This window comes from Poecile atricapillus, chromosome 4 (genome assembly GCF_030490865.1).
Source record: "Poecile atricapillus isolate bPoeAtr1 chromosome 4, bPoeAtr1.hap1, whole genome shotgun sequence".
Lineage (NCBI taxonomy): Eukaryota > Metazoa > Chordata > Aves > Passeriformes > Paridae > Poecile > Poecile atricapillus.
This window is the reverse complement of record NC_081252.1, coordinates 14,781,337-14,801,567: the sequence shown is the minus strand read 5'-3', so window position 1 is coordinate 14,801,567 and position 20,231 is coordinate 14,781,337. Positions and strand designations below refer to the sequence as shown.

Below are 20,231 nucleotides of genomic sequence, written 5' to 3'. Positions count from 1 at the left end.
TCTGCACTGGGGCGGCCTCACCTCGAGTGCTGGGGGCAGTTATGGGTGCCACAATATAAAACAGGCATTAAGCCATTAGAGAGGGTCCAAAGGAGGGCCATGAGGATGGTGAAGGCCTTGAGGGGAAGTTGTATGAGGAGTGGCTAAGGTCACTTGGTTTGTCCAGCCTGGAGGAGACTGAGGGGAGACCTCAATGTGATCTTCCACATCCTCACGAGGGGAAGCAGAGGGGCGGGCACTGATCTCTTCACTCTCCTGAGCAGTAACAGGACTCAAGGAAACGGCCTGAAGCTGTGTCAGGGGAGGTTTAGGTTGAAAGTCAGGAGTAGGTTCTTCACCCAGAGACTAGTTGAGCAGGCTCCCCAGGGAAGTGTCACAGCACCAAGCCTTACAGAGTTCAGAAAGTGTTTGGACAGTGCTATTTGGGATGTTGCTGTGCAGGGCCAGGAGTTGGACTCGATGATCCTAGTGGATCCCTTCCAACTCCGCATATTCCGTGATTCTGTGGTAAGAGCAGCAGGTGAGCGGTCCCTGGTGTGGGAATGGAGAAGGGATGTCCTACAGCTGCCGGCGACCGTCCGGCTTTGTGAGGTGAACTGCAGCAACTCTAGTCGGGGTCAGCGGACCGATGGACGGACATCACAGAATGCACTGGAGGACCATCGCTGAGTCGGCTGGCGTTCTCGTGCCCTCGGTGCCCTATATGAGGACACACGAAACCAGCCGCGGCCCAACGCGGAACTCCCCGCGACCTTATTCTGACGGGCGGGGCCACCACCTCCTTGCGTCCTCTCCTCGGCCCTCAACCGCCTGGGGCGTGCTCGGACACGCCCTCAGGGCGGGGCGAGTCCCCCCGGAGTATGCTGAGGGCGGGGCGTGAGGCGCGCGCCCGCGCGCCCTTGGTACCGCGGCTGCGCCTTGCCCGTGCCCGCCGCCGCCATGGACAGCGACGAGGAGACGTTAGAGGAGATAGTGGAAGGTGCGTGTCCCACGGCTCGGGGAGCGAGGCCCGCCGGTGCCGGGCTCTGCTGCAGGAGCTATGGGGGCGCAGGGCGGTGGCCGCGGTCGGAGCTGGGCGCCCGGGGTCGGGCGCAGTGCATGACATCAGTGGGCTTATGCAACGGACGGGCCGGGGCCGCGCACGTGGCCGAGTTCGGCTGGCGGCGGGGCCGGGGGGAGCCGGGGCCGCGCTGGCGCCGTTATCGGGCGGGCGCTTTGGGGGCCTTCCGCCGCCGAGTGCTCCGGCCACAGCGGGGGGCTCTGCACCCCGGACGCGGGGATGGCGTCTGCTCAGCTCTTACTGTCAAAAATAAGTCATGACCGTGGTTTTCTGTAGCTGCTGTGCCCCCGTGCGGGCGGTGGCCTACAGCCCGCACTCCCTGGGCGGTGCGGCCGCTGCCCAGTCCTTTCCCCGGCGGCTGAGGGACATGGAGATGCCCTTCTTTGGGGAGAGCCCCGGGAGCCAGGACGGCAGTCACATACATGCAAATGGAGAAAGGGAAAGAAAGCGAGTCTAAGAAGACACTGTTGCCATATCCATAGGCAGCATCCGTATGGGAGAGGGGTGGGCCAGCTTATAGCTAATATACACCCTGTATGTTCAATTCACCTCACATGTGTGGATAGCTAACCCTTGAAGAGTTCTAAACCCAGAGGCGCGTGACCTCTGGAAGTGAATTGCTGGTGGAAACCTTAGCAGGCAGGGATGCAGCTCCCCAGCAAGCTGTCATCCCGTGGCGTCTGGGAGCAGGGAAACAAAGCCTGACATCTCTGTGGGAAAACAGCGGCTCCCCAAAGATTCCTCGCAGAGGGACCGTGGTCCTGCCGCTTAATAGTAGTCTGGCGTGTTCAGCTATTGGGATAGGCAGCTCCTTGCTCCCTAAGGTGCGAGTAATGGGAGTTCGCCGTGGGCCTTGTGTCTCCTGTGGTAGAAGGACTAGGCCTCAAAGCGAGTTTCTCCGGGGAAGGTGTCTTGCGCGGCAGCTTAGTCTGACAACAGATGTAAGTTAAGCAGCTGCTGCTCAGAGCTGGATTTACTGTCTAGGTGTGTGGTGTTGGAGCCAAAGAGAAGCTTTGTTGTGTAGAACATGGGTGTGAGGAGAGTGCAGCACTCCTATGGATGAGGTGTGTCCTGTGTCCTTAAAGATGTGGTTTTCCACTGCCTTTCCTCCTGACTCCTCAGATCAGTGGGTTGCAGTTGTCTGGGGCATCCTTATATCACAGATAAAGTGTTCTGGATCCTGGGTTTGTTTGGCATCTCCATGGGCTAAGGAAACAAAATTTTAAAGTATCTTTTATTCAGCAATGTATATGAATGTATGTGTTTTTCTGAGTGAGACAGAAGCAGGATGCTTTCTGGGGGTGAATAGGATTTTGCACTTACTGAAGCAAGTTAGAAATAGAGAATTCAGCGCTTTTATTTTTATTAGGGGAGTTTGGTTCATTGTTGTTATTCCTCAAACATTCATCTGGCATCTTTGTGGCCAGGATTTTTTATTGATGATGTATATTATATGTCATCTGTTAAGTAATAGTGATACTGACAATAAGGGCTTTTATCTTTGTTTCGTGTACATCAGTGGTTTCAGTAAGTGACTCCATTGTGAACTAGCCTCTATTAGGGTTTAAAGTAAAAAAAAACTTGAAATGTTCATTGTCTGAACTGAAGAGGAAATCTTGGGAGACCCTTAATGAAGCAACAAAAGTGAGGTTTTACAATAATTTAAAAATGTGTTTAGATCCTTTGTGGTTTTTTTTGCAAATGGAGGAGAGAGGTGACAAAGGGAAGTGGAACACACTGCTCCCCATGAAATAATGAGAATTTCTTCTGTTGAGTTAATCTGGGACAGAATTAGAGCCAAAGGCCTCAGCCATACAGAAAAAAGTGGTATTTATGAAGTTATGAAACTTGAGGTTGTGTTTTTCCCTTGTTGTTGACTAAGAGAGACTGTGTTTCTTGTTTTGTTGTAGTGGTGGGGGCATGGTTTTATTTTTTTTTTTTTTTTTTAATAAGGGAAAATGTCTAGCACATTAGAATTATTGGATTCTTTGTATTGTGGCTGAGATTAAGACGCTGTATAGAGGCCATTGGATCAAAGCAGACCATTTTAATCTCTGAGGTAGTCTGTATCCTACTGTGCAAAAGTCCTGACATATGTTCTGTGTACAAGCATGGCAGATTTTATGTTTGCCTTTGCATTCTAGCAAAATCTTGACAAAGCTGAACAGTCACAGAACCAATTTGCTAGGGTGTTTGTTTATTGTTGTTGCTTTGGATATTCTTTTAAATAGTACTATGTACCAATATTATCAGTGTATTTTTTTAATCCAAGTGTTTTATAAGAGTTTTGCCCCTGTAGTAAATGGTAAAACAGCTATTGTATTGTTTAAGGTTTGTTAAGTTAAACCAGTTGTACCCTTCTATACTGATAAAACTTAATTTAAAAGGCCTTTAATTAAAACTATAAATTTTAACATAGTTTTTGGTCTAAAAGAGGTGTCCACATCAGAAATGTTAGTGACATTTTGGTTAAATTGGTCATTAATTTATTGGTTTTTAATATTTAACCATTAATAATAATTGGTTAAATTTAGGTAAAACTTATCCTTTCTACAAAAAGGGGTGTTCTGACAGAATAGGAGGGGAAAAAAGCCTTTCTCCTCTTTGGAAAGAGCAGCTTTTGTTTAAAGAGTTCCTCTTCAAAGTAATTTAAAGCCTTTAGTGATAGAGCTTTGTTCCTTCCACCTTTTTTTCCCTCTTTTTTTACTCTATTATTTCTCTCATTTTGAATTGATAAACGGTGCCTGATTAGTTTTACTGGATTCTTAAACTTTTAACTGTTTTCAGTTAGTTTGGACTAGGGACTTGAAGTGAGATCACAGTTGTGCGAGAGAAACTTGGTGGAGCATGCAAGGGAAGGGTGAGGGAGGGAATCCTGGCTCTTGGATGAGTTCTGATTCCTTGCTGTTACTTTCTCCTTTACACCTTTCTAGATGCATTTCCATACTCAATTAAATCTGCACAGTTCATTCCCTCTCTTGGCACCGGACTTAAAGTCTGGTAATACTGAAGTGCCTCTTGTTGCCTGCATTAGCCTGGGCTGTAAATCAGTCCCCCTCTCACTGAAGTTTGTTTCTGCCTTTCCATATGTGTGATGAACCTTTTCAGTTTAGGGCAAATTTCATCAGGGAAGAGCTTGACCCAAAGCTTGAAGAATTGGATGCATGCACTGTCTCTCATCTCTAATTGGCTGTGTATGCATCACCAGGAGACTGGAGGAATCAGAGGTAATGTTTTAGTTAGAAGCATGGCAGGACATAAATATAGGCTAGCTGTTATTTATTTGACAGTTTTCATGCAAAATTTGTACCTGATAAAATGTCACTGTGGGAGCTGTAGCACCCACTCAGGTGTGTCCCTGTGCTGAGAGCAGCCCTGCTGAGCTCTGCAGCCAGAGCTTACATAGCTAAACCAAGCAGTAACTACCATTTAAAATACTTCTCTGTCGTTTTCCTTTGGCTTTGAAGAGGCAGTTAGAGATGCAATAGGAGCCTTATTATGCTTTAACTTACTAGAGATGGCCAGTTATATTCAGTAAAACACAAAACTTGCAGGTGAGGATCCAACTGTTTTGTCTCTGGTTTCACTCTGTGCAACAGCTGTAATAGGGAAAACTGATATGCCTGGGGTGGGAACAGGATATAACACATCAGAAAGGCACTGGAGGACAGTACTTAAAATACTAAATACAAAGTTGACTGTCATATTGCATGGGCACAGCATTATGGACATTACATACTTTTATTTCTTTAAATTCCTGTGAATACAGCTGCATGGTAGCACACCCATATTATCATAAGGCATGTGTTTATCAAAAGAAAAAATCAAACCTTTTCTTATCCTGTTCTTACCAATAAATACATGTTTTAGATAAAGAATTATTGTGCTTTTGAAGATGTATATTAATACAAGTTAGAGTAATATAAACTTTGTTTCTTTCAGAAACAAGTTTTGCTTATTGTCATCTTCTCTCTCCCATCTCTCATCCCTTTTCTTTCATCCTTATATTTTATTTTTATATTAAGCTATGTGGTACACAAGTACAAACTTCAGTTGTACGGAATGCCTGATCACTGTTCCTAACAGCAATGATCAGAATTACTGTTTTGTACTAGGGAGCTACTGCATTTCAAGCAGCTACATAATGAGGGCAGGTTTAAAATCTTGTATAAAAATTCATGTATTTTGTTGCTCTTTTTTTTAAATTTTATTTCAGGGCATCTAGATGATGATGGGCTACCACATGGATTCTGTACGATAACCTATTCATCAACAGACAGATTTGAAGGAAATTTTGTGCATGGAGAAAAAAATGGCCGTGGCAAATTCTGCTTTTTTGATGGAAGGTACACTCTGACTCTGCTTTTTCTTCTGTATTCTTCCTTCTGCTTGTAGTGATGCAAAACTAATCTGCAATGATTGTATATTGCTGAGTTTCTGGATAAGATTTCTCATTAAAAACTGTAGCTGAAAAGTTTGTTGCTGCTGTAGCCATTCCTGTGGTGGGTTTGTGTGTAATGAGGTGCCTGTAGTTGTTTCCTGGAGGGAGAATGCAGTGGTGTGAGGTCTTTTAGCACTGTAAAGTTATGAGCTGATTAGAAATCATAAGATATTGGGAGGTGATTAAACTGTTGAAAACCATGCTGACAGTGACTTGGACATCAAAGTTCATTACTTCAGGACTTCTTTGCCTTAAAGAGCTACACAGAGAATGCATCTGGACCAGGAGCTCCCTGTGCCAGCCCTCACACACAGACATAGGACCTTGACAGAAGAGGCTTGCCTTCTGCTTTGTCAAATTGTTTTATAAGTTAAAGGACTGTGTTAAATACAGGTTTGTTATCAACTCTAGTTAATCCTCTGCAAGTTGCTTGTGGCCTGATTTACTTTCAGAAAAGCCGCTATAATTTCCCTTCTTCTCACTGGGAATTGTGACAGTGAAATTGGGCTAGTTTGTGCCTATGCATGTGTTTTCTTCTCTGATTCTCACTATGAACACCTTGTAAGTCTTCCCCCCACCACCACTGCAGCATTCCTGTCTGCAGTTGCTCAGAACTTCCTCCAAGGGTGCAGCAGTATAAAATTACACAATTCTTCATGATTTTGCAGCTGTTGGTGACACTCTGAATAGCGGCTGTTAAACTGACAGTTGTGCCTGGTTTACTCTCTTCCTGCTTAGCAAAATTCTGAGGAGGAGCCGAGGTATTGTGCTGTCTCAGTGAGTCAGCTCGTTGTCTGTATTTGCCTTTGCCCTTGTTTCATACTGGGGATTGTGGGCATCTTTTCATGAGAAAGATAATATATTTATTCAGTTGTGTAGAAAGATATTAGGCCTCCAAGCTTGGATGAAGAAAAATCCTCACTGTTGTTGGTAATGGCCTTATTAAATCTTACCAGAGTAACTGAAAATGAGTACTGCCCTGTAGCTGAGTTCTCTAAAATAGTTCTGGTTTAAGTAGTTAGCGTCTCTGTGGACACACATACTTAATGTTTCTGTGCTGGTGGATGATCTCAGCACTGTAGTTGCTGATTGTACAGTCAGAGGAACTGACCCACTATTTTGTTTGTACGGCTGCTCCTCCATGTAATCCAGGGTACAGGCAGCATTTAGTGGGAAGAGTCAGGTTGCTGCTGAGTCTTTTCTTTACTGCTTAAGTATTGCCAACTCCTTTTTTTTTTCTTCTTTTTTTTTCTTCTTTTTTTTTTTTCTTTTTTTTTTTTCTTTTTTTTTTTTCTTCTTTTTTTTCCTCCCTCTCAATTTTAACCTTTAAAAAACTAGAATAGCTGGCCACTGCTTTTCAGGAATGAAAAGGATACTTTTCAGAATGAAAATATGCAAAAATAGTCTGCAATGTGGTTTTGGAAAATGGGATGTTTATATTAACTATTATATATTTTAATTTAGCTAAAGCAGCCTTAACTGGGCAATAGCTAATTACTGAAGATGTCATTTATCTAACTGTGCCCAGCTAGCAAGACTAAGTTGCTTTCTGAAATGGATGGTTCAGGAATCATGACATGTTATAAGAATGACCTGGCATAAAGCGGGACATGCTGTTTCCATTAACTGTGCCATGGGCAAGGCTGAGTGTGCATGAAGATGAGCAATTAATATCAAAAATGTCTCCAAACAGCTCTCCCTTTGTAGAATCCTGTGCAGTAAGCTAGCTGGTTTCAACACTCGTGGGTGTGTTTCCCTGCAGGCTACTGAGTAAAGGCTGACAGCTGTACTGCTGTACATCTGTTGTTGGGGGGCAGCTGAGTCCTGTCAAATACAGGACTGGCTGCAGTGTAAGCATTCTCATTTTTTGAGTGTTGGGGAATAGGACTGGCTTCCTGGCTGCCTTGCTTTTCTCTTTACTGGAATAGCTGTCCCCTTCCTGTTGATTATTTAGGGGAATGGAAACCTGGGATGAAATATCAGTTGTTTTTTTCCTTCCCCTTCAGGAAAATGCAAAAAATTGCAGCATATTCTTAGAGAGAGAGAAGTTTCACCTCTGGCATACTCCCTGTTTTGGATTATGGACTTGAACTTTCCTTGGTGCCAGTGGTTCTGGAGTGAACTTTGCAGAACACTTTGCACTATAAAGGCAGGCATGAGAGCCATGCTTGGCACAGAGCTGCCCCTTCCTCCATAATAGGAAACTCCTGTAAACTGACATCTCCCAGAACACATTAGAAAACTATTCTTTTTAAGGAAAAAGTTCTGAGTGTTCCATATAGAGGGAGCGAGAGATAAATGGATTGGTCTGTATCAATATTAACTTAATCCCTGGAAGGATATTGGAGTAAGTCTTTTCCTCTCCAATTCATATCACTGGTTTAATTTAGATAGTTTAGATAAGGAGTATCTTCAGTCCCTTCTAGGCATAGTGGATAATGGGAGGATGGTACATCTGATAAATCTTGACTTTGATAGAATTTATTTTGTCAGAAGTATGATCATCTGAGATGCAAGCCAGAGAAATACAGGCTAGTTCAGCATTTGTATTAAAAAGGTTTTGCTTATGGAAGACACAGAAGCTATTTATTTATCTTTGTGCTGGTCAAGTCTTAGTTGCAATTATTGTGTCTGGCTGCAGACACCATAATTTGAGAGCTTAAAAAAAGTGAAGTGGGGAAGTGAAAAAGTGAAGAAGAAGGGTGAAAATAGCTAGGAAACTAGGAGCAACATAAGAGTTTCTGAACCTGACTTTTTAGGTTAGCTTGAAGGACATAGACTTCTTTCTTAAGGTATCATCCTTTTGATTTCTTTAGATGAGATGGATCTTTTGGTCACTGTTTGGAGCTTGATGCAAAGAGAGAAAACATAGAAGTTTGAGTTACAGTAAAAGAAAATATATTCTTTCCAGGGATGAAGCCCTGTTGTAATTTAGCAGTGTTTTAACTTCAACTAGCGCAATTAAAGGTAGCAAGGCAGGATTTTTAGTGTTTTTCATTACATAAACTGGGGGTGGCTGCTTCTTTTCAAGAGTAATCCTACATGTACACCCTATGTGTGTTGTCACTACAATGGAATTCAAACCTAGTGATCTGTGATAAATTAGAGAGGAAAGTGGCATCATTTATAGTTAAGTAAGGGCACTGATTTCTGGTGGTTCTCTCATCCTTCTGTGTGCTGTAGTGCCATAGCTGTCTGTGCAGCTCTGTAGCAACCTGAATCAAGAAATCCATTTGACTGAAAAGTAAAATAGTTTTCCTGCCCCTTCTTGTTTTGCATCTGGTGTGCACTGAGGCTTTTACTGTAATGTATTTTCCTATGGAAACCTCATCCAGATTGCCAAAGTTATGTAAAACCAGAGCATGAAGCTTTAGAAATGAGAAAGTGAATTCAGAAAAAACATTCCTTCCATGGTTCTTGTAAATCTAGACATGACATGTATAGTCTTGTGCTCACAGACACTACTTGGGCTTATACCTTAGATGTCTGCATCTGAAAAAGAATTACGCAGTGAAAATATGTGTGTGTTGACAGCTGGCTGTTAGGTAAGTGTCCTGAAGTAAAAGCTAAAACAGGTTGTGTTCCCTTATGTTAATCCTAACATAAGAAAGAAATACCTGAATAGACCCTCTTTTATGGTGATAGTAAAGGGTTTGCAAGACAAAACCAAAATGAAAAGTTTCTTTGTTTAAATCCAAGTGCAGCACTAGTTCTGTTTGACAGGCTGTGTTCTATTTTAAGAGAAATACATGAAAAATGACTGCTTTTAGTGGGGCGTGTACAAATGGCTGCTAAGTGTATTGTTGGGGAGCTGACGCTGAACTGTGACAGGTTGCAGTTTGTGCCCTGTAATAGTTCATGTGTACAGCAGCTCAATTTCATTTCTTCAGAGACATGTCAGTGAAGGTCCACATGTAGCAGGTAGAAAATCCTAATGTGAGAGTAGCCTGCTTGAACAAGAATTACTTCTTTGACCGGGAGTGTCCATTTACTGACTATTCCAGCCTACAGAAAATGCCAAGCATGTGATTGAGATGAGTGATGCTGTGTCCATGCAGCACACACTGATGAAAGGGTGCTGTAAGTTGTTTTCTGCCTTTGGAGCTCCATAGAAACAAGTTCCAGGTTTTCACCTTGGTGTTCCAGTGTGTTGAGGCTTTGGGTTCACCACTGAGAGGTGAACAGTTTTCTACTGCTCTTTACTTTCTTTCTTCATCAGCACCTTGGAGGGGTACTACGTTGATGATGCCCTGCAAGGCCAAGGAATCTACACCTACGAGGACGGAGTGGTCCTTCATGGCACCTACGTGGATGGAGAGCTGAATGGCCCAGCCCAGGAGTATGACAGTGATGGGCGGCTGATATTCAAAGGGCAGTATAAAGACAACATCCGATATGGAGTCTGTTGGATTTATTACTCGGTAAACCTGACCATCTGCTCTCCTTATTGTAGAATTATGCATCTTTCTTTTCTCCCCAGCTGAAACAAATACCCACCATGACCCAGATATCCAAAAATCAACGCATAGATCTGGGTAAATGATCTGGGCATTCTGATTTTGGATAATCCAACACAAAGTTAGAAGATTTTGGTGTTGAATGTTTGCCCACTAGGTGAGATTCAGTGAGGCAGGCTGCAAGATGCCATTTTCATCTTCCAGGAAACCCAAGTCCTTGGAAGTGCATTTATATATAATTTGTATGTAATGTAGAAATAGGATGCCTAATAACTTATGCATTATCCCTTTGGGAAGGCTGGACTAATGATTTTGCCACTTTGTAGTACTGCCTGCAGGTGAGGAGCATGGAAGCCATGCCAGTTACTGCAACCGGTTGCTCTTATTAAAGTAGGAGGAGAGACTTTGTCTCCATTTCTGCAGGATATGTTGTGAAGTCTGGCTTTGCGCAACACATCAGATATGACTGGTGTGGGAGCTGTGTCTCTGAGTGGAGTTGTGGACAAGGGATTTGCTAATTAAGGAAACCAGTATTTTATCTTTTTGAATTTATGTTCTTTTTCAACCATGCTTAGTTAAGGCAATGAGTGTTGTACAGGATTTTTTTGGTGCGAATTTTTAAAAAATATAATTCCTATTCAGCCTTACCCAGCAGAGTTGCACCTTTCAATCTTACCTCATGCTAAGAAGGGGGTAACATCTGCATGTAGTTAAGCTGCTGATCAAAAACCGGTTTAGTTCTGTGCTACGTATGGCGCAAACTTTAGTTGCAGATTGATTTATAAATGCTTACCACCACTGGCTGTTCATTTTATTTACTGGTTTTCACTGTTGCCATTAAGCATGTATTAGTATCAGCAAATGTTTGGTACATGCTGCCAAAAGTTTTCTCAGTCCTAGTGTATAAAATTCACACAGCTGACACTTCATGTATCTCTGGCTTCATCTTCCAGCTGACAAAGTGTTGCTGTGCCTTTTGGAAATGTGGATAATTAGAGGTTGTTTATCATTATTGTCTTGACAGACAAAAAGACGCAAGGTGTTCCAAAAAAGTCCTTGCCATGGAACTGTTTCCTCATGGAATTGTTTCCTCATGACTCTGACTCTGTGACTATGTGCACAATTTTTTTCCCCAACTTAAGGTTTGCTGTTCCCTATTACAGCATGCTTGAAACTCTTTCATCCTTGGACTTGAACAAAATGGTGGCTCTTTGAAATAGACCCTGTGCACAGTGGTCTTGATATAAATCAGTTTGTTTCCACACCATACCTGCTGGTCTTGCCTTCAGGGTGTTATTTGGAGATTCCAAATCTTCCTTGTCTTTTTTGAAATAAATACCTGTGGTGTCTAGGTTTGAAAGGTGTTTGCCAAAGAAGGCGGAAACCTCGTTGGAATGGAAAAAATATTACCCCCTTCCCTCCAAATTATTCTAACTTTGAAATTAAGGGGCTTTCAGGCAAAGATACAGAAAAAGAAATAACACTTCTTTACTAGAATGTACATGTACATATACATATAGATATACAGATATATATACACAGAGATATATATATACATATGTATAAATATATAAATATATACACACACACACATATATACATACATACATATATATATATATATATATATATATATATATATAAAAGAACATGGCAACAAACAACAGCAGCACAACAAAGAGAGCAGAGCCAGAAACCCAACCGCAGCCTTCTCTGGGCTGTCAGGCACTTTCCCCTTCAGTGCAGTTCCGGGCACAGCCAGCAGGGGCGCTGGTGGCTCCCGGCCGGGCGCGATGATTCTCCCGCGCCGGCAGGGGGCGCTGTGGCCCGAGCGCGGCCACCTCTCTCATGCGGTCATAGCGGATGGGCTGGGATGAGCAGATGCCCGACTAGTAAATAGCTGTAGTAAATGCTGTAGCGGGGAGGTGGTGGTGGGTGCAGGGGTGTGTTGCAGCACAACCCCCTGTTGCAGCAGGGAGGCTCCCTCTGAGGGGCTGGAGGTCCCAGGGTTTCCCCTCAGGCACCCCATAAGAAGGTGAGGGGTGTTTCTAGTGAGATACATTGTTAATAAGGTTTCAGTGCAATAACCACTCCTAGCAGTAGAGCTCTACTCACAGTAGAAGACAGCGGGACACAGAGCCTTGAAGTGGTGGTGAATTCTCCCCACAGCGATCACAGTCTATCTCCCCTCCGATGCAGAGAGAGAGGAGCTGAGCTCAGACCCTCACCACCCGGCCAAAAATCTTGGTATCTTTGCCCTTCCAAAGAAACACCCCACCCCTTTAGCCACATCTTTTGTTCTCTTAAGTATTGGTAGTTACTGTTTTGTAGCAACAGATGGGACAAAATTCTGTGAGAAAAAGAAACAAAAGGAAAAACCCTAACTCTAACAAGTGGTTAGACCTGTGCTAATGTATGCATCTCATTTCTGCAGTTCTGGAAATAGATCTAACCTGAGCTGCAGGCAAATCACAGATGGCAAGACCTGGAGCTGAAATGCATAAGCTTTGGAGAGGAAAATTGTTGACATTGCCTTCCACAAACAGTTGTTCTCACTGATTACCAGCTGACATTGGGGGGCATTCTGGGAATAATTTTTCCAGGAATCATCTTTCCATAATAGGCTCAAGTCTTTAGAGGTACCATGAATTGGCAAGGTAGCATTAGTTCTTTTTTTTTTTTTTTCCTCCAGCACAGTATCATAGTAATCAAACTTGTACATTATCTGGCTTTGGTCCTTGCTTTGCACATTGTACACATAATGCTTTCACCAAGTGAAATTAAATATTTGTGTCATATGGAAGGAAAGACCTTAGGTTTTGCCTGTTCCAAACAACATAGGAAATCAGTTTTATCCTAACTGGAATGACTTCATCCAGCTTCTTCATGTGTCTGTTTCTCCCTCATTTTCATAATTTCACATCTGAACTTGCTGTTGCATTTTTAAAAAGTTGGAGAAAACCCTTTTCATTTACTGAGGATGTTGCCTAGAAAATAGATCTTCCCAACAATATTAGAGTGAATATAAAAGCAAACCTTTACTTGAAAACTTTTAGGTTTTTTTTACTTGAAAACTGCACATGGATACAGTAAATTCACCATTTTCTAAGGTTTGTTGATTAGTGTAACTATCATATATTGTCCAGTTAAAAGGTTAGTTTAATAAGTAATAATTCCTCAGGTTCTGCCCCACTGGAAGCAGTCCACAGGCTTCTTTTGCCCTACTTTTCTTATGTCAGGTCCAGATTCTGGTTGGAAAACAGAACGTCCTTTAGTTGGTACTCTTCTTGGAATAAAACTAAAGAATATTTTAGGAATGTGTTTAAAAGGTTAGCTTATTGTTCCTAATTGTAGGGGAAAAGAATAGGAAAAAGTAATAGAAGCTACAGCTGCTCATTTGCAGTCTACAAAGCTACAAATGCATGAAAAAGATAAAAAGCTAAAAATCTTAGGCATCAAGGATAGTCAAGTATAACTAAATGCTTTGCCTTTTCTTTCTTGCTGTCTTGCTCTCAGGATGGAGGCAGCCTTGTGGGAGAAGTGAATGAAGATGGAGAGATGACTGGAGAGAAAATAGCCTATGTGTATCCTGATGGAAAGACTGCATATTTTGGAAGGTTCATAGATGGAGAAATGATAGAAGCAAAATTGGCAACTCTGACAGCTGTTGAGGATGGGAAACCTCAATTTGAAGTCATACCAGGCAGTAAGTTCAGCTAACACAAACTTTTATTCCTGCTGCCAGCCTTTTACTGCAGACAGCTTGATTCCTGTGATGTTCCCCACTGGAGACTGGGTGTGATGACACATGCTGTTAGTGAGGGGCCTTTTCTCCAAGTAAGAGTGGGGCAGAGAGGATGGTGGTCTTTGTCCTGAGAGCAGATGGGAAGTGCCCCCTGCATGGTCCTGCCCAGCTGCATTTCACAGCCCTTCAGCTCTTCTCTCAATTCTGTGCTCATAGGCACAGTCCTGCTTGTTACACATCCCACTGCCCTCTGTGCCAGATGGAAAACCTGTTCCATTCACCCTGATAATCGTGGTACAGCTACAGCCACAGCTACTGTATTTCTTGCAGTGAAGTAACTGCAAACGGAAAGGGAGGCCCTGATTTGATTGTAACTCTGTTAGCTGGGTTTGTGCAAGTCAGTGTTTGGTACCTGCATTGCTGGGCTGAGATTGGAATTAGTGAACCAGATTCAGCCATTGTGTAATGGTCTGATTCACCAGCACCCTTCAGTGTGTCGGGTCCTGCTGACAGAAAGTGGCTGTGAAGTGCATAGGGGTAGGGTGGTGCCTTCTCCAGTGCCTTGAAGCTATAGTTCTGGAGTGGGTTGGTTGTTCTGAGGTGTATGTGATGTTTGGGAGGAGTGTTTGTTAAGCTGCAGTAACAAGCAGGGACTGTGCTGCTAATGTATATATTGCTCTGCCAGCAAAAATTGTCTCACTTGATATGAACTAGGCACATAAAGTTCAGTGAAAAGGTATTGACAAGCGAATGCATGTGAGTTTATTTTTTGAATTGCTCAGTTATGATAGCAAATCAAAATTTTAAGTTAAACTTACTTTGTAAGAGTTTTAAGTTAAATTAAGAGTTAAGAGTTTTTTCTCCTGAGTGTAACTTCCTCAAGCATGGTTGTGCTTTGTAAATAGCATGAAGTTACACTCAGGAGGAAGCTGCCTTCAGCCAGAACAGATCCTGGACACCAGGGGCAAAGGCCTTATATCAAACTTTGTAGGATTCTGTTCTGTGGGATTTTTCTCCCATCTTATTTTCACCTCCTTCTTAATCTATCTCCAACATAGTCCTCTGGCATTTGGGAGAGGGATGTAAGAATATAATTAGAGCTGTACCACTGAGTTGCTTATTAATGGCAAAAAATAAAGGACTGTAGCAAGGATGCTTTCTGATTACTGTTATCTTCTGGCTGAAGTGTCTTAAGGATTTGGACTAAAAAATATTTCATATTTGAAGTAATAAAGTTTTGGGTTTTTTTTGGGGGGGTTTAAAATGAGCTATTGAATATATCCTTTTAAATCATGCTTTACTTCTAAATTTTATTTAGAGACACTAGGAGGGTCAGTTTTGAAAGAGTATCCAGTCCTCTGCAAATTGGTAATTTGAAGAACATATATATTACCTTTTTGTGTTAGTACTGTTACACTAGAATGTTGAGGAGAAAAAAATAATCAAGAAGCAGTATCTCACTTAAGGCTTTTTACAGGTGCAGTTCTGTTCAGTACCTTTTTTTGGAAGTGTAACATTTATTTTTTGCAGCCATTAAAATTTAATTTTTGAATGTCTTGATTAAGTTGAGGATTGCATACTCTCAGTACTGCCAATTAGTTTATTTCCTTCATTGATTTCTGCTTTTTTTAGGCCCAGTATATAGTTTTGACAAATCTACTTCATCCTGCATTTCTACAAATGCCCTTCTTCCTGATCCTTATGAATCAGAGAGGTAAGGTTTTTTTCCTTCTCCCCATATTTCTTTAATGTTACCTATTTAGGTGTCAAATGTCTCTGGGTTCTTTTCTTCAAGGTCAGGATGAATGAGTGAAAGAGATGGTTTTCATGTTTGGACTCAGTTGTTTATTTTTTCTTATCTATATTACATTCTCACAGGCAGTGTGTTCATCTGCACACTATGCTAACAGTCTAGAAAATGAAACCCTAGGTATCTCTTTGCAAGGCATTTTAAGTGTCAACTACCCAATTATAAAATGACAACTAATTTATTTTTACTTAAAACCCAATAACCAAACACCTGTGTTCTGCACTGCAGATTTTTCTATCCAATCACACAATATTACTAAAATCTGTGAAGCAGAAGGAGAAAAAACAAGGTAAGTTAATGCCCTAAAACCTCCGTCTTCTTACATACATATTACTGTATTCTAAAAACCTTAAAGTCTAAATTTTCCACCAAGTGATATAACACACTTCTACTCAAACTACACATTCACAGTTTCAGTTCTGTCTGTCAATTTTGGAAGCCTTTTCCAAGGCCTTAGGTCAAGCACTGTGTTCTCTTGTAGGTCTGTGCCTGCCAGCACAGAAAGCATGAAATTCTCTGTGCCCAGGGTTCCAACATTTAGGGCCTAATCTTGCAAACCTTTTCTCATCTAAAACTTAAAAGACTTGTAAAGGTTTGTAAAATGGAAGCCCTGTGTGTACCTCAACTGTAGGCACTTTTTAATATCTAAATATTAAAGTGTTAAGTAAAACGCTTGCTTTAATTTGCATCAAGCACTTGAAGATGTGGTACTTTGCCTTGAGAGCTCTTGCTCCTCAGTGCACGTACATACCAGCAACTGCAGCTTGGGGGTTCAGATATGTTATTGAGGGTGTTCCTGAATTGAAGCCATCATTGTGGAGTAATAGTAGATTGTTGCTGTAAAAAAAATAGTAATTATCCAGGTCAGCCCAAACTTCACAAATCTCAGTTTTGACAAAATAGAGAGCATATGGAAGAGAGGAAGGGAAGGAGTTCCATATAGCGGTTTGGAAGGAGGAGGTGGTGTTGTTACTGTTACTTGCTTTATTGTTATACTGAAGTATTGGGCTTTATCCAGTAGTGTTGTACTTCTTGAAAATTAAAACTGCAGCCAGTCGCTAATTCCGTGCCCTGTTCCTTTTGTAGGGTGTATGTGGATGTCTCTCTCATTTCCAGTGCTGGAGAAGGATTGTTTTCAAAAATAGCAGCAGAAGCCAGTACAGTGATGTCCTTCTATAATGGAGTGCGAATTACACACCAGGAGGTAAAGCAAATAAAAAAGTCAGTCTGAATTTTCATTGCTCCTCTTAAAATTTTCTTCTCATAGTGGGATCTTAGACCCACTACCTTCCCACCCTTGATTTAACATGATGGAGTTTAATTGAAAGAAAGTGCATGCTGACCTATGTATAGATATAAAAAGTGGGTTGTTTTTTTAATGATATATGCCATGAAAATCTTTATTTGCATATATTTTGAATGTTGGGTTTCAAACTGTTGACAAAGTTGACCCTTCCACACAGACATTGGATTTTTGCCTTGCAAATTAGGTAGACAGCAGAGACTGGGCTCTCAATGGAAATACAATATCCCTGGATGATGAAACAGTCATAGACGTGCCAGAGCCCTACAACCACGCTGCCAAGTACTGTGCCTCGCTGGGGCATAAGGCCAACCATTCCTTCACTCCTAACTGCACCTATGAGCTGTAAGTACAGCCCTGTGTTTTAGGGTAGAAGCTGCAGCCTGGCTGTCTGGGCTCACAGTGGGTCTCTTGGCAGCTGGATGAGGACCAGGCTGGGAGTGAAGAGTTGAGGCACTGGAGGAGTTTCTGCTCACCTAGGCTGAGTTGGAAATGAGCTAGCATTATGGGTGCTTGATGTCTTTTGGGACTTACACCATGGAGTTTCTTGAAGTTTGCAGCTTGTTAGTTTTGTCATGAACTTTGTGAGTTATTTCTTGATTGTAAAATACAGAATTACAGCTCTCTAAATCATAGCTTGGCTAGAACGGCACTGTATTTACTGAACTACCAATGCTTTGATAAATCAGTATTTTTGCTCATATTCTTAAATCTTCATGAGGTTGACTCAGATCTGTAATTCAGTTATGCAGTATTGCTCTGAAGTGAGTGAATTCTGGAACTGTAAGAGGGGCTGGCAGAGTATGTGAATTGACAGATGAGCCTAACAAATATGTTTTTTTCCTAGGTTTGTTCATCCTCGTTTTGGGCCCATCAAGTGTATCCGTACCATCAGGGCTGTGGAGAAGGATGAGGAATTGACAGTGGCTTACGGGTATGATCACAACCCTGTGGGGCAGAATGGGCCTGAAGCACCAGAGTGGTACCAGCTGGAACTGAAGGCTTTTCAGGCTGCCCAGCAAAAGTGACATGGGAGCCTTCTCCACTCAGCAAACTGAAACAGAAACTTGGATCTATGCACTACCTTTATACTGAAAACTGGACAACCAGGGATTGTTCATGCTGTTGCATCATAACCTTGCATTCTGTGTTAAGAGATAAGTTCCTTGGATACTAACTAGGTTTGACTGTGTTACTCATAGCAGATTTAAAAATTAGCTAGCATTGCACTTATCTGAAGAAATTATTTAATATTCTATACAAGATGTGGTATTCTTTGGTAGCTTCTGCTTTTGCACATGCAAAGATGCCAAAAGACTAGAAAGAAACTAAAATGAGTGTATCGTTCACTTTTAGTCGGCAGACTTAGTGTTGCTCTCTATCTGCCTAGGCATTATTGTGCAACTGCATTTTGCATATATGCCACTTGTGATTATAACAGTAATATTTTGATATTCTCTAATAGTAGCATAATTTTGCCTTTTTAAACCTTTGATCTGAATCTTGCAATAGAGCAGTTTATTTATTATTATATAGGAGGCTGGGTTTTAACTCCCCTTTCCTCTTGTCTGAACGTTGCTCTTTCTACAAATCCTCTTTTGCAGGAGAAAATCCTTTCTAACTAGTGGAAAGGCTTGTGTGTGTATGTGAGAGTGCTGTGTGTTGGTCTCTGTGGCTCTCTAAATAGTATAGCAACATGTCTGAACCTAATATTTATCTAGCCTATATGGCTGGCTTATTTTATTTAATTTATTATTATGACATGCAAATGAAGCTATTCTTTGCATGAAGATTTTGTGAAAAGGAGAAGACAGGTTTGCTGTTGAAAGACTTCCAGAAGTACATGTTCTGGAAGGCAAGCACATTACTTGCATCAATGTTCATAAGTTGGTTTGTGTATTTCACGTGTTCAAGGGGCCAATTCTCAAGGCACAAAAGATGCTTGGATCTCCTGTGGATTCTCTGAAAGGAGGTGCATGTATTTGGGGACAGACCTTGGTGAAGGAGAGCTGTATCTTTTATATGTGTTCATTTGACAGAACAGCATAGCCTTATAGCCATCTTTTAGTAGTTCTGGTTTATGACACAGTGAATTAATATAATATGAGGTATCAAAATAAGATTTTTTTTTTAAAGAAAGAAAAGATGTTAAAAGATTGTCTTTGAAAAACAATGAATGTAAAAACATCACTCAATGCTCATATTTATAAACAGCAGTCAATCCATAGCTTTGTTGCAGCCAACAGTGGGGGCTTGTGAATATTCATCTGCAGGGCTCTGTGCTGGGGTTTTTCAGGAGTAGGGAAATTGTATGGTTTTCAGATGCTGTACTGGTCTTGCCTAATCCTGTATAAGAGAGAAATAATGTATTGTCTTGGTCTGGATACTGCAGCCTTTCTGGGACTCTGATGTTCTCTTTTGGGTTTGGCAGCTTAGGAGAAACTCAAATGCATTTGCAACACTTTGTTTAAATGTTTGTAATTTTAAAAAGTTTGTATATATGTAACATAAATGATTTGGGAATCAGACCTACCTTTCTATTGCAATACATTTTGGTTGTTTGCTTGAGCTGTTGGAGGTGTCTGGGGAGCTGCGCAGGGAGAATTTGTTTGGTACCTGCAGGTAGAAAGATGAGGCTGCTGTTATGTGCAGTCTGAGTCTTGCTTTGGTACCTGAGGAAAGTTAGGAATTACTCATAAGAACCTGGGGCTGTAACATTGGGCTCTGTTTAGTCCCTGCACCTGCTCACAAGCATTTTCCATCACCTCATCATTTCAGTTTGCACAGAAGCTAGTCTGTGCATGTGCTGGGGCAGGGGACAGGCAGGCTCAGGGTATTGTGACACTCTTTCAGCAGTGTTCTGCACATGAGCTGTGTGACATCTCCCATCTCCTTGTGCTGGACACTCAGATCGCAGCTCTGTGTCTCATCCACAACATAGGTGACAGCTCAGGGACTCACTTGAGTGTGCAGAGACAGAGCTAACCACAGGTGAGGGAGCGGTGGCAAAGGTCAGTCAGCCACTCAGCTTCAGTATATGATTCTCAAAAAGAAATGCATGACTTCATCTTTCCCTACCTGCCTGTGGGTCATTACTTTAGGTTATCAGCCACTTGCAGGAAAGGAGGGAGCTCTTATGTGTATCTTGGGGTTTATTGTGCCGAGATCATGAAGTTTGCAAAGTTGAGGCTTGAGTTTAGGTGCAGGAAAGAGCAGAGGGAAGATGTGACTGAACCCTGCTGGGAATGGATGGTATCTCCTTCCACAATCTTGATAACCTGCTTTGGACTGCTGGCCTCTCTGTGCTCGCTGGGGAATTGTGTTTAAAATGTGCTAATAACTAAAGCTCCTTTCCCTTCATTTCTGAGCAGTCTCTGATTCCTCTGCTAATCTCCTCTTTGTGTGGGGTTAAATT

At 42.0% G+C, this 20,231-nt stretch overlaps 1 protein-coding gene across 1 annotated transcript; it reads left to right on the top strand.

Annotated features, from left to right (window-relative positions):
* The first annotated feature begins 853 nt into the window (after positions 1–853).
* Positions 854–18,946, top strand: SETD7 (SET domain containing 7, histone lysine methyltransferase). Its single transcript, XM_058837768.1, has 8 exons — positions 854–979; positions 5,277–5,406; positions 9,721–9,922; positions 13,475–13,664; positions 15,336–15,417; positions 16,600–16,717; positions 17,004–17,161; positions 17,664–18,946. Exons 1-8 carry the CDS (start codon positions 940–942, stop codon positions 17,842–17,844), a joined length of 1,101 nt encoding a protein of 366 aa, XP_058693751.1. The 5' UTR covers positions 854–939; the 3' UTR covers positions 17,845–18,946.
* Positions 18,947–20,231: the final 1,285 nt, after the last annotated feature.